This window comes from Suricata suricatta, chromosome 16 (genome assembly GCF_006229205.1).
Source record: "Suricata suricatta isolate VVHF042 chromosome 16, meerkat_22Aug2017_6uvM2_HiC, whole genome shotgun sequence".
Lineage (NCBI taxonomy): Eukaryota > Metazoa > Chordata > Mammalia > Carnivora > Herpestidae > Suricata > Suricata suricatta.
This window is the reverse complement of record NC_043715.1, coordinates 54,730,312-54,743,999: the sequence shown is the minus strand read 5'-3', so window position 1 is coordinate 54,743,999 and position 13,688 is coordinate 54,730,312. Positions and strand designations below refer to the sequence as shown.

The window sequence follows — 13,688 nt, the reverse complement described above, 5'->3', positions numbered from 1 at the left end:
GATCCCGGGACCCGCCCCCACCAGCAACAGGAAGCTTGGACTCAACACGCACACCCCCGCTCTGGATCCGTCACAACGGCAATATGATCAATACTTGCAGGACCTGAATTCAAACTGACATTCGTTGTTTTCCTACGGGAAGCCGGGTTGGAGACAAGGCACAGAGTTCTGGGGTACAGAGGAGGAGTGTTCTAATCACGTAGCCTTGAGTGTCATTTCTGAGGTTAAAAAGTAGGTGAAAACATAAAGCAGAACCATCACAATAAAACCAAAATTATTCGCTTTTTTTTCTTTAATTTCTATTGTAGCAAAATTCTCAACAAAGGCTTTCCTTTCCAGGAATTGACTTCATTCCTGTCGGCACCACTCCACTGGGTTTGTACCCAACAAAGTGAGCCCTGAGCACCACATGGCATAGTTTTTTTTTTTTTAATAACTTTTTACTTCTTTGTCTCCCATATTTGGTAACACACAAACATGCAGGCGGACCAAGTGGTCCCTCATTACAAGGTCAGGAGGGATGTTTTCAGACAGAGAGAGAGAGAGAGAGAGAGAGAGAGAGAGAGAGAGAGGAAACGCAAATGGAGAATAGGGACAGAGGAAGAGAAAGAGAACCTTAGCTAGGCTTCAAGGTCAGCAGGAACCCGGACTCAAGGCTGGATCACAGGCCCCTGGGATTATGGCTGAACTCCAATTAAGAGTCTAATACTCAACTGGCTAAGACACCCAGGCGCTCTGCAGTTTCTATATGCATGGAGTTTCCCCAGGAAAAGACAACAGGGCCTCCATCCGGGGGCGAAAGGCTCACCTGAGAACCCGCCATTTCTCTTCCACCTTTCCTCTAGATTTCTTCCTCAGAAGATCTTTGTAGGAAATCCCAGCTGAAGTAGGAGAAAATGTCTCAATCCACCAAAGAGCCTCTTCCCAGTCAACTGCTCACCTGCAGGCACGACTTTGAGATGCAGAAAAGGCTAAATTCCTTAGTCCTTTGTGTCAGCTATTCAGAAAGTGTGAGCTCCCTCTTGGTGACCAATCCCTGAGGCTCCCTTTTCTCCTTTCAGAGGGCCTCCCCTCCCACAGAAGCCCAGGAATTCTCCCTGAGCAGAGAGAAAGTGTGCTACTTGGACCTGACCCTCCCCACCTCCCTTACCGGAGGCCTGTTACCTCTCCTTGAGGAAAAGCCTGCATCAACGCTCATAATTTTTTTAAATTTAAAATATTTTTTTCTTTGTTGAGGTACAGAGAGAGCATGAACGGGGAAGGGGCAGAGAGACAAGCAGCCCCAGATTCTGAAGGGCACTCCACGCTCCGAGCTGTCAGCACAGACCCCAACTGGGCGCTCAAACCCACAAACCCTAGCATGATGACCTGAGCCCAAATCGGACGGTGAAATGACTGAGCTACTCAGGCACCTCCCAACTCTCAGAAATTAATGGGAAGGCTTCCTGTCTACCCCTGGGCCTCACTTAGAGAGAAATGATAGAAACAATCAGATTCAGTAGTCAGAAAGGGAAAGATTAGGACCTGCGGTCTCTGGGTGGGGAAAAGACACTGTTTGGAACACTGCTGGGAGTGTCTGACCTCAGCAAAACCCCTCAGGTGTGAGGTTCGTCTAAGGAATGTGACAGACTCCACCCACTGCCCTTCAGGCTCCCCTCAGAAATTTGACTAAGGACCTACATAAAAATTAGTAGAAGACCGAAAGACCTAAGACCACAAGGAACAGTAAGGCCTTGGACCACTTCTCATACTACTAGGGAAAAATCGGATTAAGATGGCCCACAGGACTGATAAGGAAATACCTGTCCCTGATCAAAGGCTCCCCCTTCGGGTTCTTCTTCCTGCCCTGCATGTCGCAGGCATTAATGAGGAATGCGGAGTAACAGCCTATAAACTATTCCCTCTGTGGATGCTCTGAGCTCAGACCCTGGAAAATGATCTCCTCTGAGCCTACAAATGTAAAATAAACCTCCTCCCTTCCAACATCTCCGAGTGCTGCTGGGTTCTCCCCTGGCGATCCAGACCAGATTCCTTAACAATACAAGGGAAAGAGATGATGAGTAATGGGAAACCCAACGTCTAGTCATGAAGCCAATAAGTGTTGGACATGAGAAGGAACAAGGGGGAAGGGAACAAGAGTGGGGGAGATGTGAACCTCATAACACAGGTTTTTGCCTATTATCTCGGGTTTTCACCCCCTAATTCCCCCCTCTCTGTACATAGAGCTTTCCTCCATCTCCCTCTCTTATAGTCTAATCAACTTTGCCTGTTGCTCATTCTGTGTCCACTTCTTTCCTTGAAGCAGGGAGACCAGGAACCAATGGGGTTGAGGTAAAAAAAAATCCTGCCCCAGAATCTCCTGAGGCACTTCACTACAACAACACTGTTTCCACCTACCCACCTCTGGGAATCTGAGGGGGGCCAGCAGCAAGGATCCTGCTTGAAACACCACAGGTGATCCCACTGGTGGGAAGCATAGGGGACGAGACTAGGGAAAGCACATAAGGAAGGCTCTGGTTGTGGTCTCCATTAAAATCCGGGCCTTCTCCAGTGATCAGAGTTTCTGGGGATTTCCACATTCTCCCTCTTTCTGCTACACAGAGGGACACATCCTTCCAAGTGGAACTTTCTCTTCTATATGCAAATGTCTCTTACAAAGCAGACTTGTCCTGGGTTTCAGAGCTTCTCCTTTGTCAGTTGAAAATAACCCTTCGGGCAAAGAGATATAATTTGAGGTGACAAACTACTTCCCTTCAGTAGGAAAGTGTATTTTTCTATGTCACTGCCAAATAGTTTTCCAAATAGAAAGTCCTTTTCTAAAAAAAAATTTTTAATGTTTATTTCTGAGAGAGAGAGGACCAGCAGGGGAGGGGCAGAGAGACCGGGAGACCCAGAAGCTGAAGCAGCTCCGGCCTTTCAGCTCTCAGCACAGAGTCTGACAGGGGCTCGAACTCCTGAACTGGGAGATCATGACCTGAGCCAAAGTCGGATGCCCAACCAATGCAGCCACCCAGGCACCCCTAACAGTTACTTTTTTAAACTCCCATCGAAAAAATATAAATATTCCATACTAATTGCTCAATATTTTCATTAAAATGTGGCGTTACCATGTGGGGTTATGGGGTTCTTTTTTTATTTATTTTTTGTTTTTTTGCGATTCTAGAAAATATTGAGTGGTTTCTCCCAATAAAATAAAGTGATCTTATGACAGGTTGTCCTGGTGACAGAAATTAAAATCGCTTAAAAGAATAAAGTTGAACAAAATTCAGAATGACTGCATTTAAACATGCATGGGTTGATACTAAACTATGTAATCTTATTTTTCTCTTTGAGGTGATGGACCCTCTCCCTTTTTTACACTTTTTAATAGTTTTTAAAAATGTATTTATGTTTGACACAAAAAAGAGACACAGTGAGGGCACAAGAGCAGGGGACCAGCAGAGACAGGGGGTCAGAGGGTCCCAAGCAGGCTCCAAGCTGACCACAGAGAGCCCAATGCAAGGCAGGATCACAGGAACTGTGAGATCATGACCTGAGCCCAAGTGGGACACTTAATGCACTGAGCCACTCACACAGCCCTCTGAGCCTTTTTATTTTTCTCTAAATGAGGAACCCAGTACCACCCAGAACACTCAGTGAACAAGGCTCGCAGCACACAGGATTCCTGTCCACACCAGGTGGGTCCTGTGTTTCCCTACAAACCCCAGCCCCTTCCTCTGGGTGGCCGTGCCGTTCTGAGGGCCCTGACCTGCCTCAGCCTTCCCAACCTGGCAAAGCAAGAAGGATATGGTTCCTCTTTATCCCACAGTCTCTCTTTTCAGTTTCTTTTGGTTCTAGGGCACCAAGTCAGTTCTCAAATCGGAATCAATGTGTAGGAGGGACACCTTTTTTTTTTTTATCAGTTTTCAATTCTTTGGCTGTTTTAATAATTGAACTACTATAAGACAGACTCATAAGAGAAAAAAAGGCTTAATTATAGGAACATCAACAAGATGAGGATCAGAGTCAGGCAAATGATCCCAAGTGCCATTGTGACTTAAGGAGAGGGCAGGGATTTAGTATTACAGAACGGGAGGTAAATTCACAGGAAACAGGAAAGAGTACATGTTGGGCAAATATTTGCCATGCCAGGCAGGCAACTCTTTTCCAAAGGTTCCTCTCTGGTAGTAGCTCTTTTCCCAATAGAAGTCCCTCCCCTAATTCCTTCTTGGTATAAAAGCCCCACAAAAGAAGGAAATCTTTCCCTTTGTACCAAGAGAATAACCCGAAAGTTCATTTTGTTAAGTTAAATGAGCCACACATAGAAAAGTATATCCTATGAAATTGATGACATTTTTAGTGATGTGGCATTTGTGGGTCTGCAGCCAATGACCAAGAACAAATTCTTGACGGCGTCTAATTTTATGAAACCATGGAGACAGGACCCATGGGCAGAAAGAGGTGCACTGGGGTAGTGGGATGGGGGGTGACCCTTTTATGGATCTGGGGAGATAAAGTCTAAAGGGAGTTTCCAAAGAGACTTTCACACGCTGCACACTCACTGGAGGCCTACTATTCTTAAGCTGAGGTTGTTTCTTCCTCCAGCAAAGCAGGAACCTTGAGTCAGCAGGGGGCTGCTGGACTTTAGGCTATGATGGGATTGTTTGTTTCTGGTAAGCTGCTGGAGACTCTTCTCAGTTTAGATGTTTGTTTGTTTGTTTGTCCTTTCCTGTTTTAGGGTAGCCTGAAGTGTGCAAGGAATATCCGTCATGTCCCACCTGGGGAGGGGGGTGTGCTGGCTTGTGCTTTGCCCTAGCCTGCCTCAAGTCCCTCATCAAAATCACATATATGTGGAATCTACAAAAGACAAAATTATAAAGATTGGCATGTTTGTTGCCAGGGGCTAAGGACAGGGAAATGTTCAGACATTGGATCAAATGGTAAAAGATTTACTGATGCAGAATGTGTAGGCACTGAACGTTTACAGCATGGTGACTAGAGTTAACACTATTGTACACTTGAAATTTTCTAGGGGTAGTGTGCCTGGGTGAGTGAGTGCGTTGGTCATGCAACTTCAGCTCAAATCATGATGTCACAGTCTGTAGGTTTGAATCTCTGCATCTGTCTCTGTGCTGACAGCTAAGCGGCTGGAGCTTGCTTCAGATTCTGTGTCTCCCTCTTTCTCTACACCTCCCCTGCTCGCTCTCTCACCCTCTCTCTCTTTTTCTGTCTCTCTCCAAAATAAAAAAAAATTAATATTCTTAATTAAAGTTAACCAGAATTTGCTAGGAAAGGCTAAGCTAAGTATTCTCAACACACACACAGTCATGTACATACTTATTAACTATGAGAGATGAGGGGTGTGTTTATTAGATGGACTGTGGTAATTACTTCGGAAGCAGGACCCAAGGATCCAAGAGCACCTGGCTCCAATGGCCTCAGACAGACCCAGGTCTGCCACTCATGGCTGACAAAATGGAGGGCAGGAAAGAAGACTTTGGCTGCCTCAATTTTGACTTCAAACTTTCACACTGGGTCCCTTCCAGCTTGTCACTTGGCTCAGGAGGGAGTCCCTGAGTACAAAACACCCCTGAGAGGAACTGGAACAAGCCACAGGACATAGATCAACACACACACACACACACACACACACACACACACACACACACACAAATAGTCCACGGGACAAAACGTATTATTCTTTCCCTTTGTAGAATATTTTGTCACACATTCAGTAAATCTAAGGAACTATGTGTTTCCTAAATAACCATTTAATTAATTAATTAATTAATTAGAGACATGAAACAACAAATGGACGGAGAGGCATAGAGAAAGATTAAATTCTGCATGGATCTCTATACTGAGAATAGAGCTTGCGTAAGATTCTCGGTTCTAGGGCACCTGGGTGGCTCAGTTGGGTAGGCTTCCAGCTATGGATCAGATCATGATCTCATGGTTCATGAGTTCGAGCCCTGAGTCAGGCTCTGTGCTAATAGCTAGCTCAGAGCCTAGAGACTGTCTTTGGGTTCTGTGTCTCCCTCTCTCTCTGACACTCATCTGCTCACACACACTCTCTCTCTCTCTCTAAAATAAACAAGACATTAAAAAAAAAAAAAGAATCTCTGTCCTATATCTGTGTATGCTGGTTCTTCCTTGTATCATGGAGGAATTATAAAACTCCCTCATCTCATGGGAAAATGTAGTCTTTTATTCTATGTCACTCGTTTATATATTCATGCCTTAGAGTGTTTTGTGGATAGATAATGCAGTCACATTGTAGGTTAAATTGAGAATAATAGAATCTGTTCCAATAATGAATAACAAAGTAGAGCCATACAGTGAATCCTGTTATAATCACTACATTATTATGTATACAATTATGTTGTTTTAATTGGTTCAAGGAGATAAGGTCACAGTCCTATGGAGAATGAAACAGTTTCTCATGTTACTCAAAAATTCTTTGGAATGTATATCTTTCTTTTGTTACATTTCTTTATTTTCAGAGAGAGCGAGAGTGAGAGACAGAGAGAGAGAGAGAGGGGACAGTGTAGGGGCAGAGAGAGAAGAGAAAGAGAACACCACGCAGGCTCTGTACTGACAGCGTGAAGCGCAAGGCATGGCTCAAACTCATGAACCAACCATGAGACCATGGTCTGAGCTGAAACCAAGGTAGAAATACTTAACTGACTAAGCCCCCTGTTGCTGAATCTTGATTTCCATTCCTGTTGATTCAGTAGTTGGTCAAGTAACAAAATATAAATATGTGTATATATTATGACATGATTATAACAATCTCATTAATATGCTCATCACCTCATATAATAGGAGTTTTGACCTTTTTAAAAACTGTAATGTTTATTTATTTTAGAGAGAGACAGAGTGTGAGCAGGGGAGGGTCAGAGAGACAGGGAGACCCAGAATCCTAAGCAGGCCCAGGCTCCGAGTTGTCAGCACAGAGCCCAGCACGGGGCTCAAGCCCTCAAAGTGTGAGATCATGACCTGAGCTAAAGTTGGACGCTTAACCAACTGAACCACCCAGGCTTCCCAAGAGTTTTGATTTTTGATTTTTGTTGAGGACATCCAAGATACACATTCTTAGAAAGTATCAGGTATAATACACATAGAATTATGCGTATCTCCATCCTGTCCTTTAGATCTCCAGAGATTGATGAATACCTGAAATTTTGTACCGTCTGACACACTCTCTCACTATGGCCTCAGTCAGCTCCCAGCAATCACAATTCTACTCTGCTGTAGGACTTCAACGTTATTAGATTCCACATATAACAGAAATAATATAGTACTTGCCACATTGGGTGTCTTATTCCACTTATTATAAGATTCTCCAGGCTCACCTGCATTGTCCCAAAGGGAAGGATGTCCATCTTTATTTAAGGTTGAAATTTGTATATATATCAATAGAGACGTGATAGCGAGATACAAATATCTTTATTTAAAATATATATTATATACGGTATTATTTATGACATATAATAGTCTATGATATTTATTTTTATATCATACATTATATTATCTACAGATGACATATTCCATACATACTCCTCCTAGAAAGCAGGAAACTGACAATTCCTTGTTACTCAAGTGTGGAGGCACTAAAGTGTGCTGGGAGCCATCTCCGAAGTAAGGCAGGGTTGCAAGGCCTCCCACTGTCAGATGGCCACCTGAGTCTACACCCACTCAACCCCACTCAATTTCTGCTTGAGCACAGACCCCCAAGGTGCGTGACTGACTGATACCTGGAGTGACTTGCCTTCCTGTGCTAAAAATATGTGAATTGTACCTTGTGAAAAAATTTGTTATAGGACTTTCCTCTTTTGTGATTATAGGAGAAAATGTTCCATTTCCTGAGAAAACCTGTTTTTCTTCCCCTCCATAAAACAGGCTGTTGACCCCTGCTCACAAAGACCTAACTCTTGCCTTTGCCAGGCTAAAAGCTTTGCCTTGTATTTGAATCCCAAAGATCCCTTCCTATTGCATATAATAAACATCTAGTCACCTATTGATGAAGGTTATGCAGGAGGCTTCCACCAATCTATGTTCTGAGACATTTTTACATACGAAAGAATTTGTTATCAGATATTATTGTCCAATGCAATTGCCACTTCTGTTTTGTGCCCCATACATTTTTTTCAATAAATAAAGCTGTCTCTCTGTAAGGGCAGAGATGCCTGCCTGCTCATCAAAAAGAAAGGAAGCCAAGGCTCTCTCATTCTCTTTTGCTGACACTGTCCATCCTTCAGGGAGCCCTGGACCTGCTGGAGCTGGACGTGGGCAAAAGTGATCATACATTGCTGATGAGAGGGCACCAAGTACAAGAAACCAGCATTTACTTTTAAACTCAAAACATCTCTCTATCCTGTTAAAAAAGGCAAACACAATGTAAAGTCCCTGTACTTAGAATCTACCTTCCATTCAGTATGTTTCAATTCATCCATAGTTCATTGCTGTGGGTGCAGATGCTCTTTTCAATCCATAGGCCAACAGAAGATGGCACATGGGTCAGGCCCAGTCCCTACATTTCATGGTTTTTGTGCGACACCTAAGGGTCCAGTCACAGGGTTATATTGGGATTAAATCACGTCATATATGGGAAATTCCCTACAGGGGTCACCATAACTTCCCTGGAAACAGGAAACTAGTGCTCAATCCACATGGCAGTAATTGATTTCTCCATGTTGTTTTCCAAATGGAGACGGGTTCAGACATGAGTGCGTTCATGAGCCTTCTTTCTGTAAACTTCAAACTGAAAGGAAAGCATGTGGTTCTGCAGGACGGTGATGGTGGTCTTAGCTGGGAACCAACAGTAAGCTCACAACAGGGAAACCTAAGGGGTAAACTCCTTGCTGGGAACTTTGCAGCAGTTGTGTATTGTCTGCACTGACATCAGATGGTGGCTGTGGGCGGCTCAGGTGTGCTGACCCTGCGTTCTCTAGTGTCGTGCCCCTAAAGACGGGTCCCAGGGAGCAGGATCAGCAGTAAAAAGGAACTGGTAAAAGATGCTAATTCATGGACCCCATTCTATACCTGTGGATTCACCATTTCTTCTATTGGACCTGGAAAACCAAGTGATTTATATGCCCATGAAAACGTGAAAACACAAACTGCCTATCAGCCTGGGTTTACAATAAAGATCTCGTGGTGCGTTGTAAGAACCAGCATCACCTGTGCCCTCTGCCAGAGTCTCTCTGTATTGGGTCAGGATGAGAGCATCGGTGCTGCTTTAACCAAGAGCTCCAGGTGATTCTCAGGTGAGGCCAGGGTGAAGCACGAGGAACTGCAGATGCCTGTGGGAGGGCTGCATCCAGCTTTCAGTTGAAAAGCCGATGACCATCGGTTCAGCATGGACTTCGAAGGGGCCGGTGAATGCAGCCCGGGTTCCCAGAGTTGCGGCAGGACGTGTGGCTGTGTGTGGGAGGGGAGGACATCTGAACCAGGAAGCAGAAATTCACATGTAAGTGGCTGTGCAGGAGCTCCGTTTTCTACATCTTTCCTGTGACAAAGGCATTGAGAGGGTGATCTTATGTGCATTTCAGGACTTTTCTGCCTCTGAGGTGATGAGAGCAGGTGAAGAGGAGATGCTGGGACCTTTAAAAACCTACAGGTGTGATTTCTCCACATACCACCTCAGAAAGCACTCGAGAGCAGAAGGGACAGGAAGAAATGGCTGCTTCTCAGGTAAATTTAGTCTTGCCTTAGCTCAGGGGCTGTGTCCTCATTCCTACTGAAATGCTGTGCACTTACTCTTTGCACATCTTACCTCTCTACCTCTGCTGGCTCTGCGTAGCAAATTTCTTTTGAACTACTAGGTATCCTTTCATGACACTCAAATTCAGCTGTTCAGGACATTCCTGAGTTAGGTCCCTGGGCGCTCTCTCTATTCTCTACGAGCAGGCTTTCTATACAGCATGAGGAATTCCTGTCATGAATGTATGACCTGCAAATTATTCAAAATCACCCTTTGGTGGCAGATCAATATGAGGATGAGTTGGGGACCCCAGTAAAGGTCAAGATTATATACGTAAGTCCTGTCTGGGTGTGGCAGGAGTCTATGTGAACTAGGTTAGGAACATGAACAAATAGGGGCTCATGGATGCTTCCGTCAGGTCAGCGTTGGAGTCTTGATTTCAGCTCCTGTCATGAGGTCACAGTTTTGAGTTCCAGCCCTGGGTCTGCCTGCTCACTGTCAGCAGAGCTTGCTTGGCATACTCTCATCCTCTTTTCTCCCCTCCTCTGTTACACAGTCTTTCTCTCACTCAAAATAAATTAATAAACTGAAAACAAAAAGGGCATGAAGAAACAAAACCGACGGCCATTTGGTTCTGAATAAGACAGCATTTTCAAAAAGAGCCTTGCAATCTAGATTGTTTCAAAGAGTTACTATTTAAAACACATTGAAGGGGTGCATGGGTGGCTCACTCCGTTAAGCGTCTGACTTCAGCTCATGAGGTCTTGTGCTTCATGGGTTTGAATCCTGTGTCAGGCTCAATGATGACAGCTCAGATCATGGTGCCTGTTTCAGATGTGGTTTCTTTCTCTCTCTCTGCCATTCCCCTGCTCCTACTCTGTCTCTCTCTGTCTTCTCTCTCTCAAAAATAATAAACACAAAAAAATTTTTAATGAAATAAAAAACACTGAAGACTGTAGGGCACAGGAGGAATCTGTGGCTTGAAATTTGCAAAAACCTATATCTTCATGACTGGTGTCCTATTATAAATTGTAGGGTGATTTTTTTACATCCTTTGGAAACTCTATCACAACAATGAGGAGTGCTTCTACATGCATGAGGCCTCAGATACTAATTTCTCTCATTACAGCTGATGTTAGCATTGATCATATGGATCAGGCTCTCTAACAGATTCCCCCAGACAATGATGTCTTTCTCCTTTATGTACAGGAGACCCTGATCTTTTCAATTAAAGGTTTTATATTGGTCCTGGACCTCCTAAGTTGCAATATTATTTTGTACAGTATAAAAGGTATATTTTTTAAAGATTCATCAAAGACAGGTATCATATAATTACTATATGTTCCTGGCCTTAAAATTCTAGAATGTAATGTGGTACACATGACATACTTTCAAGGAAATCATCAGGCATTTGTTGGTGTAAGAAAGTATTCCTGATGTTTTACCTTGACTCAAACCTTCCCCTTCCCTGAGGCTCTCTGTTGCCTTCACTGTGATTTAGTGATGATTCTAAAAACGACATGGCATAGGTTACTATTGCCCACAGTTTAAAATCTGATATCTATTTTTTATTTTTTATTCAATAGTCCTTGGAACAGAATTTGAGGGTGCTGAACATTGAAAAGTCTTACTAAGTGTTCTAAAGAGGCCAACAGGAAACAACATTTAAAGAAAGAATCTTCTATATCCTTCTGTAATGTGTTCAGTTCTCTACTGAGCACAGTGCTGGATTTGGAATTGTAGATTCTCCAGCAAGGGTCATGTATATTTTTGCCATCAGTAGGCCTTGCTGTTGTAAGGACAGGTCTGAATCAAACTGATTTTGACCTTGGAGGCCTTAGTGTCAGCTTCTCAGACAATCCTTGTGACACCCAATCAGGAAAGACCAGCTAACACCTTTAATATTTCTAAGGGCGGGCCTAAAGATGGAGGAATTTCCTGTAACTCCCCCTTCCCAAGCTCATAAAATGCCCTGCTCCCCCATGCTTGAGGTTCGCTCCACGTGAATCCAGTGTGTTGTTGAAGTCTGTGAGCCCTAGTTTAGGCTAGCTGGGCCTAAATTTGTAATAAAGCCCTTTGCCTTTGCATGCGTGATTCGGCCTCCCTGGTGGTCTCTGGTTTTTGGGGGTGATATTAAAATCTGGATACAACACTGTCTCTAGAGTAGAACTGGTCAGGTTCTGTGGGAAAGAAAAGAGCCCTGGCACATGAAGAGGAAGGAGAGAGGAACCCCACACCCAGGTAAGTGGGAATGAATGAAGCAGATGACCCAAGTGAGGGACCAAAGCCAAAGGAGAAACTCCATCTTAAAATGTGGTTTGGGAAGCTCAGCTTGAATGGAGTGATTCTAGAAGTCTGGGTTTATTTCGCTGATGGTCACAGAGGTACCTCTCCTGTCTCCTCTTCCTGTGCTCCTCCATCCTCTTAGGCTTAGCCTCTGTTCCAAAGTCTTCCATGACATTCATGGTAAAATTGAAAAACCTTTCATGTCCAGTGAGTGTCTATTTGATCAGACTGCTTTTCTGTTCCATTCTGGAGCATGTGAAAATCTCTACACATAGGGACTTTCTACATGGAGGCCCCAGTGTGATTTACTCCTGTCCCACTTCTGGGTGCACTTGTCTCCTGGAGACATTTACAATGTCTGCTACAACATCAGCAACGAGAGGTGGACTGAGGCTCCCCTATAAAATCTTCCCCAGAGCAGCCCTCCCCATAAAGACTCCATTGACCAGATCCTGTGCTCTGTCCTCAGAAATATACTGGGAGCCTGACTGTTTACATTGGCCTCACAGTAGAGTCACTGGCCAATTCCTGAAGACCTAACTGATGCAGGGCCCCCTCAAGGCCTGAGTGCTAGAATCTCTGGGGTTGGGACACTAGAGATGGTATTTCAAACAACTAAACAGGGGATCCGCATGGGAAGGAAAAGCTGAGAATGACATTTCCTACATTGCTTATCAAACTTCCATGTATACACAAATCACTTGGGACTCCCATTCAAAACAGATTCTGGGGCCCACACTCAGATATCATGACTTCCCTAGGTATGGATGAAGGTCATTAATTGGTACTCTTCACAGGCAGGGAGGTTGGTGTCCCCAGACTTCATCTCTGGTAGCACTAAGATAGAGAAAGCAGAAGAGCACACCTGAGTCCCTTAGACACAACCATCTTATCTCAACACAAATATTGCAGTTGCCAGTGGAAATTACTAACAGCTTTTGAGAAGAGGTCATTCTCTGCCAATCCCCTGCAAGTGGGAAAGGGTCTAGAGAAGGCAGTGGTGTACAACACAGACCCTATGGGGTACACATGTGTATTCCTCCCTCAAAGGGATGTTTATTGAGTATCTACCACATGCTCCAAGTGTATGAGGATGCGCTGTGTCCGGGGTGCTGGACTGGGAGTCTTACAATATGCAAGTTAATCTTTCCCAACCCCTGAAAATTGGGTTCACTGTGTTCATTTTTGCAGGAAGATTGGATTCCAGGTGAGCCTCTGAAGTCATTCTCTTCAAGTGAGACTGAAGTGAGCCTCCAGAAGTGATTCTCTTTTTTGAATTATCAGTGGTCTTAAAAACAGTTGGTTGTGATGGCACAAAGATAGAGTGCAGACGGGAGACAGAAAGAATGGGTGGGGCAGAGCCTCTGAGGGAAATTTGATGGGTATCACTTTCATTTATGTATTTAATTAATTTTCCTGTGTTAAAAATCTAAGGACATCCCAGGAATGGAAGATGGGATGCTATGTGTTACCTTGGAAGCACTGTTTGAACCAGAACGTTGACAGGGACTCACCAATGGTAAGTGCTTTGCAATTTTTTTCCCTGAATCTCAGCCACAGGAAAGTGTGACTATCAGAGGGCTACCCAGGAAGTTGAGCTGCTAGGAACTCTGTTCTCTGAGCTGTTCAGAGAAGGGAGGATCAGGAACTGGAAGCACAGGTTAATTTTATGAGGGAACAGGTCATTTATGACAGACTCTGACATGATAAGACAGAA

At 44.1% G+C, this 13,688-nt stretch overlaps 2 protein-coding genes across 2 annotated transcripts in view; both read right to left on the bottom strand.

The window, feature by feature from the left end:
- The window catches only part of LOC115281209 (putative protein ZNF720), an 8,792-nt gene extending 7,969 nt beyond the window's left edge, over nt 1-823 (bottom strand). The window contains exon 1 of the mRNA XM_029926544.1: nt 809-823. Coding sequence (XP_029782404.1) covers nt 809-823 — 15 coding nt within the window. The remainder of the gene's footprint in view (nt 1-808) is intronic.
- Nucleotides 1-13,688, bottom strand: part of LOC115281185 (zinc finger protein 850-like) — a 53,323-nt gene that overhangs the window by 11,925 nt on the left and 27,710 nt on the right. The gene's annotated exons all lie outside the window — the stretch shown is intronic.